This window comes from Myzus persicae, unplaced genomic scaffold (assembly GCF_001856785.1).
Source record: "Myzus persicae strain clone G006 unplaced genomic scaffold, MPER_G0061.0, whole genome shotgun sequence".
In the NCBI taxonomy this organism is placed as follows: domain Eukaryota; kingdom Metazoa; phylum Arthropoda; class Insecta; order Hemiptera; family Aphididae; genus Myzus; species Myzus persicae.
In genome coordinates this window covers 394450-413580 of record NW_019101513.1, presented here as the reverse complement: position 1 = coordinate 413580, position 19131 = coordinate 394450, and the positions used below count along the sequence as shown (strand labels likewise).

The following is a 19131-nucleotide window of genomic DNA, read 5'->3' as shown; positions in this document are numbered from 1 at the left end:
CAGCATAACTTTATACATTAGAATATTTACTGAAAATTGTAATTTAAAAATTGAAATGTAACTAAAAAAAAATGTATTTTTTTTAATCTTATTGATATTTACATATTTATTTTGTTTATGAACTTATTGCTTATTACTTATCGGAAGGTCCTATGTAATTTTTTTTAATAATATTTAATCGTTTTTAATATCAATATAATGTGATTATTCATCAAACCAAAAATAGTTTTTATATGATTAATGAATATAATTTTGATTTTTTTTTCAGTTACGATAATATATAAAAATAAATAAAAAATATAAAAATATGCTATATAAAATAAATTTTAATCAAATATAAATAAAATGTACCTCTCTTTCATCAATGTTAGAGAATGAGTTTCTTGGTGTCTCTTGATCGCTTAGAAAGTCGAACAAGTTGTAGTACCAAAGACTTGGTTCGTATACATCATCTGCACCAGTACCAGAGCGACGAGATTCTTCAATTTTTTTTCTTTTCTCTTCTAAAATTAGTTCTGAAGCTATTTATTTTTTTTACAACCGCATCACGGTCTGCGTTCGGATCAATTAATTTATATTTTTCTAATAAAATTTTATACGCTGCTTCTTTTTTCGGCTTATCTTGGTATTTTTTAGATTTAATCCGCCACAAACATGGTAGTCCTTGGTAAGCACGAATAAAATCTTCAAGAAGTTCTCTATGCCCTTTTCGTATATCTGAAGTCATCTTTTGTAATTTTTTTTAAATTACAAACTACAAACTACAATTTCTCCACAAAACAAAACAAGACGTAATCACGTTTAATCACAGTTTATTATTGATTGTTCTAATTAGCTGTACGACGCGTACTGTACGCACATCGCGACGTGCGTACACACGTTCAGATTTGCTTGTACCAGCGCGACTTGTACAAGCATGCAGATGAAAATGTCATCAATCTTCATTCCGCTTGTACAATCACAATGCTTGCACAAAATTATCATACAGACGCTCAAGTATGCTTGTACAAAATGATTGTATGTACATGATTGACAAGCTTACAGTTACGTGTGTAGCCACCTTCGGTTATCGGTACGCTAACGCTTCTGTAACTCGCTAAAGCCCACAAGACGTTTATACAACCTACCATTAAGTCTAAAAACGCTTTATTATTGAATAAGCTTTCTTTTTAAATACTTAAATTATTATAAAATATAAATACTTATCTACTATATATTACTTTGCATTGTAAATCAAAATCAGACCTACTTGAAATGTTCACCAAATATTGATTATTTTTGCTGTGTCAAACAGCTTGAAAAATCAATACAAGGTTTCTCATAAGTTTTTTTAGTGTCAAAAGATACATGGAAGCAATTTTTTTATAAGCATTTAAAATTCGAACTTTGACAAAATTCGTAAAATTACAAAAATGTACAAGTAATTTTGTAACTACAAATTTATAGAATTTTCAATGTTGCATAGGTTTGAAGTGTTTGGACATTTAATTCGGGGTTTCTCATAGCTAGTCCATATTGTGACTAAAAAGTAGAGTAAATAATTTAAGATGGTCAGCAAAAACGGTAAATAACTTAATTATTATAAACTAGACACAAGTATTATTTACTATGAATTATGATTATAATACTACTTACTATACTTATAAGTACTAGGTATTGATTTATGGTAATTTTGGTATTTTATTAATAATTTTTTGAAACTATATCAGACAATTTGTTCCTGGTAGGATTGTTTATAAATCCTGTGTTAACTGATAACTACAAACATGTAGAATAAAGATAAGTTTTTAATTTATATTATCAGGTACAAGTACTAGTCGAAAACGTACATAGATATATTGACGTATCGTTGTAACCTGTAGGTATTAGATAGACAATAATATTTACCTATAAAATATAGTACCTAATTCGGTATATCAGTTGTCTTGGAGACACATGTCTACTTTTATCACTACTTCTATGAATAAATGCGTATAAATACAACTTGTGTTACTATGTACAAGTTACTAAGGAAATATAATTGTCGAAAATATTGACCAAACTTCTAAAAACTTAAGTATAATTTGATACGATTGCCTAGGTTTAATAATAATTTAACAACCATTCAAGTTGTACAGTAGCCAGTCAGAAGGTATACGATGGATATTATATCACAAAACGAAGTTGGTTTTTTCATTGATCATATTAAAGAATCAAAAATTAATGAGCTTGGATCGAAAATGTAATTAAATTAGTTTTTAAATAATAGTAATATAAATGTACAGAAAAACGTGTGTTGTAGATGGTACGATAGTCATGATCGTTTGCAAAAACTTAACCAACAGGCTACATTGGATGCTACTGAAGGTCGAGAAGAATATATCAAGGATCAACTCATCAGTTACGGAAAAGTAGTGAAGCTATTACCTCAACAATGGTGTCTAAAAGTCTTATGAAATTTATATCTTGTATTATATTTGTACTTTTAAGGTTCCTATTATTGTACATGAAGCAATTTGTGTAGCGATATGGAGAGAGAAAGTACTTCCAGAAGTACTGTGTATTGCACCAAATCCTACACAATCATTCACATTATATTTTATCGTAAGTTTTTATTATATAATCGTTTAATATTTGGTGTAATATATAAAATATATGTATATGCAATGATATAATTACTATTTTAGTTGTTTCATGAAACTGTGGCTGTTGGATTGCTACAAAAGATTCTATTTCACGAGGAAGGTGTTCAGTCACTAGGAAATTATGCTTTAGATCTGTTTGACCATATTATATTTTCAATCACCCATATAGCCATTGGGTACTATAAATAAAAATACTAAATTAATTTTTAATATGCATACATTTTTATTTTATTATGGGTTCAGAAATACAAATAATTTCCAAATCTCCTCAAAAACATGTGATACGTCGGTAGTGGATGAAATAATTGAACATAAACATAGAATACAATTTGAAGTGGGAATTTGTTGTATTGGCATAATGTTTAACATGTTACTACATATAAAAAAGTAAAATAATTATTTATATATAAAGCTAAATTGAAATAGTTTAAAATACAATGTGGCATGTGCGCCGTGCGGCTCAAAAAAATTTATATTATAGAAAATGTAGTATAGCTATAATAGCCACCTAATTAGTAAATTATACGTATATAATATATTTGTATGTTCATCATAGCTTATCGTTATCTGTTACTACAAGAATGACAACTAATAATGATGTACCAATGTTAATATGTCAATTATTAAATGTAAAACCTTGGATTAAGTTGGAAAACAATAAAAAATATATTTTTCAAGGTAAGTAAAATCACTATAAGTAGGTAACCAACTTGTTAAAAATTAGTATAAGTAGTATTTATTTGGAGTGTATTTTGAACAGATAATGCATGGAAAATAATGGACGAAAAAAATAATATTATACCAAAACAAGAAGCCCATTTATGGTTAAGCCTCCACGAATTTTTCACATCGGAACAACTACGTAACAGTTATGAAATCACTCAATTTCGGAAAAAAAATCTTATGCAGGTGAATGTAATAAATAATAATCTAATAAGCAACTTGGATTGTTTATTTACCTGTTTAATATGTTCGACAAAAGGAACAAAAAAATGCCCTATGCATAAATATCAATACATAACACAGATTATTTTATATGTAAACAATTTTTCGATCTTACAAAAAAACTTGTTGTTAGTTAATAGTTGTAAGTTTAAGATTCTTTATTGCTAATAGGTTTTTTACCTTTACCTATCAAAAAAAAATTGAGTGTTTCATGGAAAACGATCTACTTATTTAGTTGTAATTAAAAAAACAATTTACTGCAGATAAGTACCTAGGTATACTTGAAATATTTACCGAATATTTACTATATAATTGTCTATACATGATATGATTTTCAAAATGTTTTGACTTTTTTTATACCTAATAGACATTTTCAATTTTTTTTCTATGAATATCACTAAAATTGACAAAACTCATCAAAATCTCGAAAATTGGCAATTTATTTTGTAGCTTAAACTTTAACTAAAAAATACACAATCACCCAAATTGTTACTTTACCCATAACACATAATAAATTATCCATCGGCGACCGCTGGGCAGTGGGTGGGCATACCCCCCTCTATTTTAGTTAATATTAATTTTATAATCACTTGAAAAACAAACAAAAACGAAAAAATGCCTATGTGCTGTGTTATCAGACATTTTTTACTTGCTCCCTCAATACCCGGCTATTATATTTCAGTATTCTGAAGATCCCTTATTGATGATATTGATGAATGCCTATAGTGTTCGCAATTATTTTAATTATTTATACGCTCCATCACTATATTATGTTAATATTTTATACATACCACATTAGTACATTACCACTAGTCACTAGCTACATAATATGATATTGCTTAAAAACCAAAATCATAAGTCCCGAAACCTTTTTTTGCAAAAACAGAAATCATATACCTACCTACCTACCTTTTCCGTTTTTGGCGGAGTACCTAATATCTACACAGTGAAATTTGTTAATTAGTGTATAGTGTTATTTATAATATACTTACATATCTAATTATTTTCTTTGATATTTTATTAGCTACAACAATTACTCAATGATTGCCTTCTGGATCAAATTCCCCCATTGATACACTTAAAGCAATGTTTATATCAGTTGAGTTTAACAGAAGTTTCAACAATATTTAAACGACCTCTTATAATAGAATTAAATGCAGAAGTAAGATATTTTAAATAGCAGGGCTTGTAAGTTCACACACTAAAAAACATTTGACTAAATATACAGTCGAGTCGCAGTATCTCGAAGTTGAAGGGGGATAAAAATTCACTTCGAGATTGGTAACTAACTCAAATTTATCAAAATTAAATAAAAACCTCGAGTTATGTAATGAAATATAATTTACTTAGATACACTGATATTAAAAACGTTGCATATGCATTAAAAATGCGTTTAATTATTCAATAAAACATCATAATATGAAAAAAATATATATTAATTTTAAGCTCTAGTGAGAAGACCCCTCAGTTCTGACCGATATTGTAATATTTACTGATATCTGTTTATTCATTGTTATTATTGTTCATTTCTAAAACGAATTAATTTCATCTTAATCTTATTTATAATACATATTGTAGTTACTATCATTTTCAACAATTCAACTGAGTTTGTTTATGATTCTTATTTATAAATTATGATTATAGGTATCTATTTAAGTACTGACTTATGGCTAGGTACTAAAAAATCTAGACTGCTTTTGAAGATTTAAAACCAATTTTGTTATTTTCTTACATAAAAACTATTCACAAGAATTTTAAATTTTCTTTAAATAAAAAAAAATTTTAAATGAGAAAAAATATGCTGAAAACCTTAGTATATTAAATTATAATATATTTTATGCAAAATAAAATGTCATATATTGAATCCTTGAATCCCAAAATATAAATTTCTATGTTACCTAGCATTCAAAACAACATACCGAGATTAATATGCAAATACATGAACTTACCAGCTCTGTAAATAAAAATTATACATTTAAAACAAACTTATTTAAAAGATAATTGAAAAGTTTATAATAGAGTTATATTTCTTTCAATTAGATTAGGACTACTATTTTAAATACTTATTCAAGACAATGGAAAAAAATTGCTAGAACTCAAGTAGCTTATTTGTTTGGAAATGATTCATGTGATGTAGCTAAATCGTAAGTATGATCAAATGTATTTAATGTATGGAATGTAATAACTAACAACACATTTTTTTTTTTTTAATATAGTGTTAATATGGAATAATATTTTATGGTTTGTTCCTATATTTATTTTCCCTTTTAGGTTCTGAGTGGAGAAATATGATTGTTGTGGTTTTATAGTGTTTTTATTTTATTATACCTGAAGCTACTTTTTTAATAGAAAAACAAAAAAACAAACATTATAAAATAATAAGTTTTCTGACAAAAATTAAAATTTTATTGTAAATACCTATATAAACTATCTCTGCTCAGAATTTTTATCCATTGTGTATTACTGGTTTTTGTTATAAATATATATAATATAAGTCAAATTTAACTCATCCATATCCATTACAGTGACTAAATACTAATATAGCTAGATCCCTGTTTTTTTTTAGATTGAGTGAAACATATGAACATATTGATCATTTTGAGACTAAAGAAAATATTTGTGCTCATTGCAGACAACCAGCAAAAAATAGGTGCTCCAAGTGCAAAAAGCAGTGGTATTGTAGCCGGTAATTAACAAAAAAAAAAATTGATAGTAAACTTAAATTTTAAAATAAATTACTGTTGTTTTCAGGAAATGCCAAGTAACCAATTGGGATGAACATAAAATCATCTGTCAGTAATGTACGAAATATATTTTCTATGTATATAATATCTAGGATATATTTTTTATTCTGTACATTTTTGTTATATATATTAATTTTGACAAATTCGTTGTCAGTATAATATTATTCAATAAATGACTGTATCATCTCTAACATAGACTCTGGTTTTGGTTTTTCACATGTCCCAGTTAAAATATAACCAGCTTCCTTAATTGCAGCACCTGTGGTAGGACCAATAGCGAAAATCTGTAAAATGTAAAATTAATATTTATAATTATAAATAAATTAAGATTTGCTGAAACATATACTTTGCTGTTATATTTTGTTCTAATTTAATAATTTTAACAAAACATATACGATGTCTATATGAGGACCAATATGTGTTTTTTCCGTCTTACCAATGCGTAACATAGAAAATGTATAAAAGAACTCATTTAGCTTCGTAAGTTAATAATACTTAGGATAACCGGCTATTTTAATTTTTGCGGTAAAAACTATTTTTTTTTGGAATATTTTAATTTTGAGGATAGTTATCAGCATTTTTTAAATTTTAATATTTTACATAATCACGACCTTAAATTATTTCAAAATAAAAACACAATTTCAATACACCATTGTAAATATGGTGATCTTCAATAAATAGTAGAATTCACTCTAATATTAAAACTAACAAAGCTAAATGACAACTGGTGAACATATTAAAAGGGAACTGGTTGGTGGAAATAACACAATTGGGTATAAAAGAATGTTTATTAAAATTGTTCAAATTCATACAGAACTAATAAATTTACCAACCATCATTTTGATACATTTAAATGCAACACTAAAACCACTAATTTTGATTTTTGTGCTTATTATAACACAGAACAGCATTCGTAATAAAATGTTTACTTTATATTGTAAAAAAATAAAACTTTTCTTATCTATTATAGTTTGAATTAAGGAAGTAAAATGATACATATTATAGTAAATAGTGTTCCAACCAGTGGCATAATTTGAAGGGAGAGGCAGGTGGGCATTTGCCCTTGTCTAGTAGTAAAAACAGTTCAATGATTAGGCAGGTTGTTGGTGAAATAAATATATAAATAAATAATATACATTTTTATAATTCAATTTTGAGTAAATATTATATTATGTAAGCACTAAAAACTATTTTCAAGATAATAATTAATATTTTTAGTTAGTACAAATATAATATAGATGCTGATGCTGATATCGATCGCTTTCAAATTTATTTCAAAAAAAACCAATATAGTGGATATAACCTATTTAAAATTGTCCGATTAGCAATCCTGGTTTATATTGTCATTTAATTTGTTCTACTAATCTAGAAAAGTATCAAATTATGCCACTGAGGACCATGATTATTTAGCTCTTCCACATTTTTTTCACTTTAAAATGAGACTATTTTTGCTTCGAAGAAGTATAAATTTATGTAATATGATGATTGTATTGAGATAAAAGTGTTGCAAGGCTTGCAAACAAAGCCATTGTTTTTTTTTTCAAGCTGGCTAAATCCGAATTTCAAAATTATTAAAAATTGTTATTTATCAAACAATATTAATAACAAAATGTATATAATGAAACAAAGTAATTTTTTGTATCTTGTATTTACTCCTTTGTTCAAGGTTATACTTACATGTAATTGACTAAATAATTGTTTTGGTATCAAATCTAATATTGCACGAAAGCCAGAAGGACTAAAAAAAATAACTCCTATTTGGTCTTTAATTTGATTCAACACCATATTTAAATTTGTCCTTAAATTATTATGTGGTATAGTTCGGTAAACTTCTATATTTTCAAATTTAACAGTTTTTATAGTATCTGATAATATATTTATGTTTAGATTTCCACATGGAGCTAATAATGGTTTGCTTAATTCATCTAAAAATTAAAAACATGAATTAATAAAAACAAAAATACTTATGTAGGAATTTGTTTTTTTTTTCTAATACTATACATTTTAAAATAGTAGGTATTAAAGCTGTAGCATTGCCACTATCAGCCCCAATTGGCTCAAGACTGAGTTCTTTGTTTATTAGCCGAGCTGTTGTTTCTCCAACAACAAATATAGGTTTTTTCTGCCAATTTTCATCTAGCTTAACACCAGCCAAACTCTTTATGACTCCTCTTGCACATCTAGGACTAGTTATTACCATACCTAAATAAAACATAATTAAAAAATATTAATAGTAAATTATTATGGCAAATACTCTAATAAGTGCTTTTAAAAAACAAATCTCCTTCAAACGTTTCTAAAAATAATTGACGTTCATTTCAATTAATTAGTCTTGATTTACCTGCTACGATACAGAAATTAGTGTAGGTAAATATACAAAATAAAGGTTACAATCATGATAACTTAAAATGATTTTAAAATCGTCATCAAAATAATACAAAGGTAATAGGTATAAATAATAATGACAAATTTTACTAACCAGAGTAATTTTGTGGCTTTTGCAGTTTTTGATTAAGCGTATCAAAGTTATGATATTCAAATTCTAAAGTGGGTACTAACTGAGCTTCATATCCCTGATTTTTTAAAATATTTAAGTATGGATCTATTGGCTCATTTTCTTCTGAATAAGCTTTAAAAATTATGAAAGTTGTATTAGATTTAGAATGAGACATAACTTAAATTTGTAGTAAAATAAAACTCAACTTCGGTTGTACAACAATATTTTACAATAAATTACATAAATCACTTTTACAAAATTCAAAATATGAAAATTTTTAAACACGAACAAAAGTATTGATGTAGTATGGCTTATAAAGTTTCATTTCCTTCAATTATCATTGAACTTATAAATCTATTATTTATATTTACAATTTTCTACGTAATCATTGTTGTAGAATAAAAATTAACTGAAAAATGTGTTATCAACCAAGATTGAAGTCATATCGTTTATCAGATATTCAGTAATGTTATCAATTATCATTTTAGACTATGGTTATCATGAGTAAATATGGTAACAAGTACAACCATGGCTATAGATACTAGTATCACAGATGTCTATATTATACTAGATACCGAACTGGGCGGTTTCTATATTACGAAAAGTGAGGCACACTGATAAGACAGCCGCCATGTTTTCGGTTGGCAAAAAACTATTTACTAGCCACAGACACGAATTAAGATATCTTAATTCGTGGCCACAGATCTCTATAATAAATATTATATACATTGTACAATGCAAAAAAAAAACAAAATAATATAGGTAGTAATTAAAATCATATAATTTTATTTTAAAAGTATGCATGCCATAGGTAAATATTTTTATTGATGGTTAAATAATACTAGCTTTGTTAATAAACGCCGTTTACTCACAATATCGGATGTTTTAGATTTTGCAACATGGTGTAATCTAATTTTTAAATATTCTTTACAAATAATAGTAACTAATTCTAATTTATGGTTTTCTAAGAATCCATCATTATGACATTTTACATCAACTAAAATATTAGAATTATAAACGTAATTTTTTGCAAAAATAATTATCTTTGACGTTAAACTAGAATTCAACATTTTAATTGATTTAAAATTAAAAGTTAAATCTATAAGTGTTTTTTCAACAAATTTCACAACTTTTACAACAAAAGATGAACTTTTTACCAGCCCACTTCTANTTGAGCAGCTAGCTTGACTTTCATAATATTTTTTTTCCATTCCATGTGTGTAGCTGTCAATTTATTAGCTAAATTTAAACCAATATTTTCTTGAGCTAAACAAGCAAGCAAAATAATTTGGGAAAATAAATTAAAACAGTGAAGTATAAAAATACATTGTGTGTGCAAATACATGTTCTCATATAACAATTATAATTATACAATTGCAAAACAATGAACAAACCATTTTTTAACTTTTGTATGTATTCCCAATTTATTACACCATCATCACTTTTAAGTTTTCTATAAGTTGCTAAAGTATTTCGAGCCAGTTTTAAGTTATGACATGCGTCCGGTACATAGCATATCTAAAAAGTAAATATAAATATTGTAATATTTTATACTTTTATTATCACATACAATAAAAGTAAAATACCTTCCGATCTATATCAGGAACAAAAAAATACTCCACTATTTCAGAATAAGAACCTTTTATTTTACAACCCAGTTGTTTCATCGTTGATAAATTAGCTGAAGTTCCATCACATGTAACTGACCAAACACGCACACCAACACTGTTTGCCATGGTAATTGCTGTTTTTATAAGTCCAGCTTGTATTGAAGCCGAGCTTTTACATTGAAGGAAATACCCAATTGGAAATTTCCATTTACCGTTTAGACAAACCAACATAAATACAAGTGCTTCAGTGGCTTCAGTTTCTTGCGATTCAACTTGAATATTACCAAAATCACAATAGCCTAAAAATCTGTCATGACTTGAATCATAAATAATTTTTTTACGAATCGCTACAGCATCAAATACTAAATTGCAGTCATAATCTTCAGAAGGTATGTTTTCCTTTATAAATGTAAAAACTTCTTGGAAAAATCCCGGCTCAGCATTGACTGATGAAGTCCAATTAGTGATTGTTGATGGATGGGGTAAACTTAAAATAGTTCTACAAATACAAAACAATTAGAATTTATCATAATTTAAAAAAAAAAGTATTTACCTGCAAAAGTTATAGGCTTTAGGAGAGTAGTAATGTAAGGTTAAAGCTAATTGTTTCATTTCTTTTGTGTATCTTCGACCAGTAGTTTTATTACTGTTTTTAGATTCATTCTTAAATAAATCAATAACTGAATCTGCAAAATTTATAGTTTGTAATTTAAATCACAAAAAGGGTAAATTAACCTTATTACTTTAATTTAATTTACCATTAAAATTATTTAAAATAATATTTTGTTGTTCCAAATCAATATGCCCTTTATTTTTTAATTTTTTTAGTAAATCTGCCATATTATTGATTTTATTTGATTTTCGTCTTAATTTTTGGCGCAGTGATTTAATTCTTCGCTTTAACTTAACTTCTGTAGTATAAGTATTTGATGTTTGTACTTCTACATCAGTAAATGTAGGTGCATTATCAACTTCAAGACATGTGTTATCGACATTAGACTCATCTAACATAAAATAAATTGAATTAGATACACATATAATTTCTATATAAGATAGTCAAAGACAGTCTATGAATTGCATTAAGTTATAGGCATAGTATAAGCCTTCTATGGTTGTAGGTATTCAAGTCATTATCAATGAAAAAAAATTAATAAAATAGCTACCTGCTGGAATAGGGATTTCATTAGTAATAGTTCTAAGAGTAGGTGGCTTTCTTGGTTTTTTATTTTTATTTTGATAATATGTTGGAAATGAAGGAAACACAGAAGGTACAGCATTGATTTTCAATAATGGTCGGTCAGCATCTGGCCTAATCATAAAATCATTCTCAGTGAAATGCACACTACAAATACGACTCCACTGAGTTGGATTGAAATTTTTCCTTCTAATAGCATTTACCCACAGCTGAGTTAATTCCTCATTTTTAATAGGAAATCTATAAAAAATATATTCATAATTAGGTGCTTATAAATAATAAACCAAACTATATAAATTAGCACGAATACTATCACCGGAAAAAATGTATTGATTTCCCTGTTTCAAATCTGTTTGAACATCCAAAGGCAACACAGGATACTGGCATTATAATTATAATAATAATATAGTTCGTAACAAATTCAGTAGATCAGTAGAAATACAATTTTAATTGTTACAAAATAGTAAATAACTTATTTTTTATTTAAAATAAGCAATACTTAACATACGAATTAACGAATTATACAATATTTGCCAACCGAAAACATGGCGGATACAGATAAGAATATTAACTTGGGCTTCACAAGATAAGCGGAGTTCGTTATCTAGTATAATATAGACATCTGTGACTAGTATCTATAGCCATGAGTACAACCAACGTATCAACTTAGTTTTAATCACGATTAATGCTCATAAAGTCATAACTCGCTTTAAAATTAAAAAACCTATGTCTAATATTCTTACATCTGAATTTGGTATCAACTATCAACCATTAGGTAAATTAACTCTTAGAGAGTTTATTGCATTATTCAGAAGGTCGGTATTACAGGGTGCGGCGTAATGGACTCCCATATTTCAAATAACCATTAGCGCGTAATTAAACTGATTAGATTAAAGTGGTTTATTTCGCTAATCGCTAGATTAGATTATTAATAAGGTTTTTAGTCGTCACTCGTCACCATGCCGTGGTCTGGACGGTGAACGACGTGGTTTCGTTATTGAGGCATTTTTCAAAAACGCTGAATGTGTGATTGCGACACAACGAAAGTGTCCCTGATCGGAAAACGATATTGAATTGGGTACAAAATTTAAGAGCGACGGGATCTGCAATGCCTAAAAAACCGGTTGGACGTCCCAAGTCCGCGATTCCACTCGATATGCTGGCGAAAGTGATGGAAAACTTTCGAGAACGGCTCCATATGTGCGTTGCTCGTCAGGTCAATCATTTAGACGATAAAATTTTTAAAAACTAATTAAAAAAAACCTTATATAATATAGTTTTTAAAAATAAAAATTTTTTTTCTTTATCTTGTATCTTTTTTTTTAAATTCACTTCGGAAATGTGGAAGTCCATTATGCTGCACCCTGTATTTGTTATGCTATGCGTTTGTAAGACAGAAACAACGCATGTGGGTATGGCATCCTCTTGAAACCGCGATCACGGACGTCAGCGTTACAACCATAATTACTTGTTTTCTGGACAAGCCGATATAAAATAAAGATATTTTTCATCTATGGCTTGTTGTCAACCCAGGATGGATAAGAATATAAGATCGATCCAGCCACGGTCTTAGACCATGGTTCAGCCATCCAGGATCCGCTTTGACCTATAGTTGGAGAATCAGCACTCCATACCTTGTTAATATCTATAGTTATTTTAATTTAATACGAAGTACATAATATTACAGAGGGATTCGCCAAGCATGCTAACCCTTATTTCTTCAATAATGTACTTTAACAACATTTAAAAATTTGATTTTTGGAAATTTTAAATTAATTTTACTTTTGAAATTCTTGAAATATTTTTGCACTACTGAGGAATGTCTTGTAAAGATAAAAACTTTATGGATTTAAACAATAAGGGTGCTAAAGACTTATAACTTAACATTTTATTTTTTAGATTAATATTAATCTATCAAGATTTATAGTTTGTAAAAATGGTCCTTGTGACCTTGTATATAATGAACACTATAAATATAGAGGCTCTATTATAGAGCCAATAGTATAGATTATCGTATCTATTGTATATTTTTGTTATCCATTTTCAAGGACCTTTGCTATGTATAACGATTTTAATAACTGGAAATCTACTCGTTCAAATTATGAATATGACATATAACAGTTTTGAAAAAAAAATATCCTTTTAATAATTTGCAATAAAAAACCGGTGTTCTCATTTGAAAAAAACCCAAATTTTTGTAGGACACTCCCCAGTAGCTACCACAAAATACCACGAGAATTTGAAAATACGTTCTTAAAATATAAATTTTAAATATTCCAAACATCAGAATTTGAATTAAATTTATTATTAAAGGAATTAACGTAACGGGCATGATTAAGTTGTAAGAATACCTATGATTATACAAATTTATCATCACATTTATACATATAAATTGTAAAGTATAAATTTGGTACTTACAATTTACTTTAAACATCCACGCTAAATAATCATGACCTGATATTTAAAGCTAGGTAATTAGTTTTATTTATTTATTTATTTGTTAACGGGCTGGGCCCTATTCAACAGTTTAACATAATACAATAATACATAATTTAAAATAATTAATACAATATAAAAATAGTTTTATAATTAAATAACTATATTTAGAAACATTAAAAATAAATGTTACATAATAATATTAAATACAATATAAACCTACTTAATATTAAGATTTTTTTCAATAAAAAACAATATTTTTGGAAGGTAATGGAAATTGAAAAACAAAAGCATCTTGGTCTCGTTATATCATAATTGTTAATACTTTAATTTAAAAACTCGGTTCCTACCTTACCGATCACATTTTGGAAAATGCCGCATTTTTAACCCCAAGACATGTTCCTATACTTAATCTATAATACATGGTTATTAGCTACGTTGTAGTGTAGTTGTGGGTCAAAGTTGATAGAAACAATAGTAATAACTAATAAGAAAAAAAAACATCAGGCAAATCAAATCTTCCCGCTTTTTATGCATACCGTTTTTACTTATCACACTGATATCTTTTAACCACAACCCTGGTATCAAAAAAAAAAATTAACGTCTATCTGTATTCTGCAGCCTGTGCTTGTACTCACGTCCAGTCCACAGCTCACGGACAACTTGCGAATGATTTTTACACATTGTTTCTTGTCGGTCTTGAAAATAGCAACTGCCGTTCAATTACGCTCACAATATGTCTTTGAATCCTGCTTATGAGGCTATTGGAAAGGGGTTCGTACAACAATATTACGTGCTATTTGACGACCCGTCCCAGAGGCCTTCGCTGGCTGCCATGTATAACGTGAGTGTTGTTTTTAACGTGGTGTGATGTCTACTTACTACTTGTTATTTATTAATTTATTATTAATCACCAAATACTATTATAATATAAAACTGATTCTCAGTTCTCACGGCGTGCAAAGTTAAATTATTCACTCCTCGAACATGTTTGTTTTTGTTACAGCCGGAAACGTCTTTTATGACTTTTGAAGGTGTTCAACTACAGGGTACAGTTAAAATAATGGAAAAATTAAATGTGAGTAAAATCAAAAAAATTTGTAAGTTTTAAGATCATATGAAACTATTGATAACATAATTTAATTACTGTCAAATAATTCCTCAACCCAGTTTTTGTACTAAGATATTTATATTTGCGTAGTAAAACAGACATAATCATACCAAGATTTGTTTGTAAGTCTAATGTTCAGAATATAAAAAATATTTCAAACTTATATAAAGACATAAGATAAAACAGCATGCTACTCTATGTTTTTCCTCAATAAGAAAAATCTATGAATCATAAATATATTTTTGTTAACAAGTAACCATGACAACAAAAATGTTAGGCAAAATCGGTTAGAGTCAGAAAATCAAAATATTTATACACAGTCCAAAAACATACTTATGTTAAAATGGGTAAAGTAATGAAGTGTTTTATACATCATTGTTATTTATGAATGGATAATTAATAACCATGCTGCTGTGAATAATATGATTCATTGGATTTATATGAAACTTGATGGTGAAGCTCTAATTTTTAGGAAAATATTACTTTGACATTCCTTATTTCTTCCTGTCATACTTGCAACATAGTGAATAATACCAGTGTTGACCTGATGCACCAATGGCTCATAGAGCATATTTTAAGTGATGTTATTAAAATGTGTCAGTTTGTTTTTGTAAAGCAGTTATCATTTCCATAGTTGAAAATAAACAGGTACAGTTATTGTGTTAGAACTTCAAACAGAATAAATTTAAAGTAATAATTGAGGTACACATTTAATTTCAAATGTTAACCAGTCAGGTACTTATTAAGGATTTGGTCAATTTTTTATAATCTTGGAACCTGAGTTTGGGTTCCTTTACAAAAACACAACCCTAGGCGTTATTATAAAAATAAAAATTTAAAAATTAGGTAGGTACTTAATATAATAAAAATAATTTTTACACGGGTTACTCATCTCCATCTGTATCAACCTAGGGTTCATTAGGTTTTACCACAACTATACCATTGTCTATATTGTCGATAAAAAGGTTGATTATTAAGCAATAAAGAGACTATCGTCGTAAACAGACGTACATGTTAGATAGACTACGACCATCCAATTATGATTTTTCCCGACAATTTTACGTCTATAAAAATGTAAAATATGTTAAAATTGCTCAATTTCGCTTTTCTTAAAATATGACGAAATATGCAAAAATATGCAAATTCAAACTCAGTATTTAATTTGGTCATTTTATAAAACACATTTATAACTCACTTAGATTAGACTATGACCACTACAAAAAAATATGCAAATGCAAGAAGTTCCAAACCCTAGTAATCAGATAGGGGGAGGACTAATGATGTTACAAGCCAAATGATCGTAAGGAGACCGCTTATTTTTGGAGGTGGATAGGATTAATAGGAGCTGGAACTGACCATTGTATTACTTGTGATTCATAGACAACACGCGGCTGTACATCCGTCTGGTTCGCCTATATCAATCGTGGCAAATAGTGACAACAGCGGTAGTGAACCTCCATGTCCCTCCATTGGAATATAGTTATCAGAGCTAACATGACGTACACGGTTATAGCTGCAAAGCACCTCAACCTAAGAGATATCGAGACAGATACCAAACATTTTTAAGTGTAACATAAATTGTTTGGAATAAAGATAAATTTATTTCATCAGTGCTAAATATTGAAATCAATAATAGTTAAATATAATTTAATTACCTATTTTAATATATACATTTGATGAAGGTTAAATATCAACCTTATAATTTATCATTATGTTCTTCAATTAATGCTGATTGATAATAAATTGTTGGAATTTCATAAAAAGATTTACACTGTTGCACTCTAGATTTATTTTGGCCTCAATTTATCAATTAGTCAGGTGCACAAAACATGAATTATTTATCATTTTATTCTAGCTGATAAGTTTGTTCTTAGGTCAATATAATATTTAGAGAAAAAATAATATTTCTAAGTATGTATATAATTTTGTTATAGTCATTTTTTTTTTTTTAGAGTTTAACTTTCCAAAAAATCAATAGAGTTGTAACATCTGTGGACTCACAGCCAATGTTTGATGGTGGTATATTAATCAACGTCTTAGGTCGTTTACAGGTAAAAATTATTTATTTATTATAATAATAACTTATATTAAATTAATAATTTATATTTCAGTGTGACGAAGATCCACCTCATCCATTCAATCAAGTGTTTGTATTAAAATCAGTAGGTAGTACTTTCTATTGTGCCCATGACATCTTTCGTTTAGGAATTCATGATACTATGTAAAAATTGTATCATATTATGTTTAATGTCACTTATGTGTTGTCAATAAATCAGTTTCGGTAACCAACGATTATAAAAGAAACAATTTTTTAAGCATGAATATGTATAGTTTTTCAAAAAACAATTTTATCCTCAATTTAATTAATTTTATCTCTTAAAAAGTTTGATTTGCTGAAATAAATTTTACTTGAAAGTTTTTTTTTGGTATCATGTTAACTAATTATAATTTTAATGTAGATTAATAACTGAACAGATTATATATTTTTGGTAAAAATTAATTGTCTGTCTCTACTTACACAAATACATAGAATTAAATTTGTTAAGAGTTATTTATTTTGAGTGTTCATTAAACGACTAAATTAAAAACAAAATTTAGAATCATTTTGAAGTACATTTAAGTTAAATTATGGAATATATTAAAAAATAATTTGATGTATTTTTGTATAACCTATAAATACAACTATTACTAATTTTGTTTTTTTATTTGTTCCTTATCAAGTTCTTTCATATCATACTTTTTTTAATTCGTAAAACATACATTTTACAATACATAAAAAATTTATTTTGGGTTCTGAGCGAAGCGATGAATGTATTGATTTTAAACGATGTGTATTTATTTATTTATTTTTTGTATCTGTCATCGCAGTTTCTTGTAGAAAAGTCCTTCGATTTTCTTTAACATCAACTTTTCTGGTAGAAAAGTAAATCTAGTTGATATATTCAGGAAGTCAAAATTCTAAATTCTAAATAGTTTTCAAAAGTAACAGAAAAAACAAACAAAAAATTAAGATAAAACAGGAAATTTTACACAAAACCATTTAACACAAAATTGATTTTGGTTTTTAGTGTAACTCGAACAAAAATAACTGTAGATACATGACATTTTCACTAAATATTTTGATTTGTGTTGAACTATTTAAAGGCATAAGAAATTTTCGATTATTATTATTTTTTTTTTTTATCGATAATTTTCGCTCGGTCAAAAAACTTGAAAATGTAATACAATGTTCCTTGTAAGTTGTTGTTGATGGAAATTTAAAAAAAAAGTTGAGCGTAAATCAATTGTTTTTATGAGTATTTGAAGTTCAAATTTTTACAACAATGGGTATTCGATTTCTCTTGTTTTGTTATAAATAAAAAAAAGAATTATTGTAGATATTTGAAATTTACACCAAATGTGTTTATTTCATTAATTCATATACGTGATGAAATTTTCAAAATATTGAGGTATCATTGAGGATTTGACTATTCTTCACTGCGGTATCATTAAATAAAACTGAATAATGATGCTTGATGCGCCTGTTGGGTGTTGGACACACATATTGCTAAATTATAGAGGTCTAAGAGTAATGAAATAAATTAATATTTACTAAGGAATGAAGAGTTCTTCATTTTTTTCTGATATAGCTTTGTATACCTTTTTTGTTTACATGAATTTGATCGGTAAACTTTTCTTTATGACTTATTAACTGTCATATTACTGATACCATTTTATAACTTGGTTTCTACATAAATGCGGTAGAGCATTACTGGATATTTTAAAATTAACATTCTACATTATATTGTAGCTTGTAGGTATATTTAACCAATGGTACCTTGTAGCTAATTGGCTGTATATAGCTGTGCAATACACGCTAGCTCTTGACCACCGTTTTCATACTTAAAAATAATAAATAATTAAAGAGATGATAACAATGGATACTTCTATTTGATTGTTATTATTATGTATTTTTACTTCCTGTTTTTT

At 27.4% G+C, this 19131-nt stretch overlaps 3 protein-coding genes across 3 annotated transcripts; 2 read left to right on the top strand and 1 right to left on the bottom strand.

Moving 5' to 3' along the window:
- Nucleotides 1–1665: 1665 nt before the first annotated feature.
- LOC111029379 (zinc finger MYND domain-containing protein 10) lies at nt 1666–6424 on the top strand. Its single transcript, XM_022308355.1, has 11 exons — nt 1666–2221; nt 2282–2390; nt 2470–2583; nt 2667–2800; nt 2868–3011; nt 3181–3302; nt 3385–3533; nt 4594–4731; nt 5610–5713; nt 6136–6255; nt 6321–6424. The coding sequence occupies exons 1-11, from the start codon at nt 2139–2141 to the stop codon at nt 6367–6369; spliced, it is 1266 nt and encodes a 421-aa protein (XP_022164047.1). The 5' UTR covers nt 1666–2138; the 3' UTR covers nt 6370–6424.
- Nucleotides 6361–9235, bottom strand: LOC111029380 (uroporphyrinogen-III synthase-like). The gene is made up of 4 exons (XM_022308356.1): nt 8793–9235; nt 8315–8515; nt 7991–8238; nt 6361–6597 (listed from the first exon to the last, which is right to left on the bottom strand). The coding sequence occupies exons 1-4, from the start codon at nt 8983–8985 to the stop codon at nt 6475–6477; spliced, it is 765 nt and encodes a 254-aa protein (XP_022164048.1). The 5' UTR covers nt 8986–9235; the 3' UTR covers nt 6361–6474.
- Nucleotides 9236–14666: 5431 nt separating this feature from the next.
- Nucleotides 14667–17523, top strand: LOC111029404 (probable nuclear transport factor 2). The gene is made up of 4 exons (XM_022308388.1): nt 14667–14895; nt 15058–15129; nt 17115–17213; nt 17274–17523. The coding sequence occupies exons 1-4, from the start codon at nt 14788–14790 to the stop codon at nt 17385–17387; spliced, it is 393 nt and encodes a 130-aa protein (XP_022164080.1). The 5' UTR covers nt 14667–14787; the 3' UTR covers nt 17388–17523.
- The last annotated feature ends 1608 nt before the right edge of the window (nt 17524–19131 follow it).

Excerpts from the sequence above, each read along its gene's own strand:
- LOC111029380 (XM_022308356.1), bottom strand. The coding sequence starts at position 8,985 with ATGTCTCATTCTAAATCTAATACAACTTTCATAATTTTTAAAGCTTAT. Across the intron at positions 8,239-8,314 it reads AATACCTACTATTTTAAAAT|ATGAATTAAGCAAACCATTA; the intron begins GTATAGTATTAG and ends TTTAATTTTTAG. Across the intron at positions 6,598-7,990 it reads AATTATTTAGTCAATTACAT|ATTTTCGCTATTGGTCCTAC; the intron begins GTAAGTATAACC and ends TACATTTTACAG.
- LOC111029379 (XM_022308355.1), top strand. The coding sequence starts at position 2,139 with ATGGATATTATATCACAAAACGAAGTTGGTTTTTTCATTGATCATATT. Across the intron at positions 2,391-2,469 it reads AACTCATCAGTTACGGAAAA|GTTCCTATTATTGTACATGA; the intron begins GTAGTGAAGCTA and ends TGTACTTTTAAG. Across the intron at positions 3,534-4,593 it reads GGAAAAAAAATCTTATGCAG|CTACAACAATTACTCAATGA; the intron begins GTGAATGTAATA and ends ATATTTTATTAG.
- LOC111029404 (XM_022308388.1), top strand. The coding sequence starts at position 14,788 with ATGTCTTTGAATCCTGCTTATGAGGCTATTGGAAAGGGGTTCGTACAA. Across the intron at positions 15,130-17,114 it reads AAATAATGGAAAAATTAAAT|AGTTTAACTTTCCAAAAAAT; the intron begins GTGAGTAAAATC and ends TTTTTTTTTTAG. Across the intron at positions 17,214-17,273 it reads ACGTCTTAGGTCGTTTACAG|TGTGACGAAGATCCACCTCA; the intron begins GTAAAAATTATT and ends TTTATATTTCAG.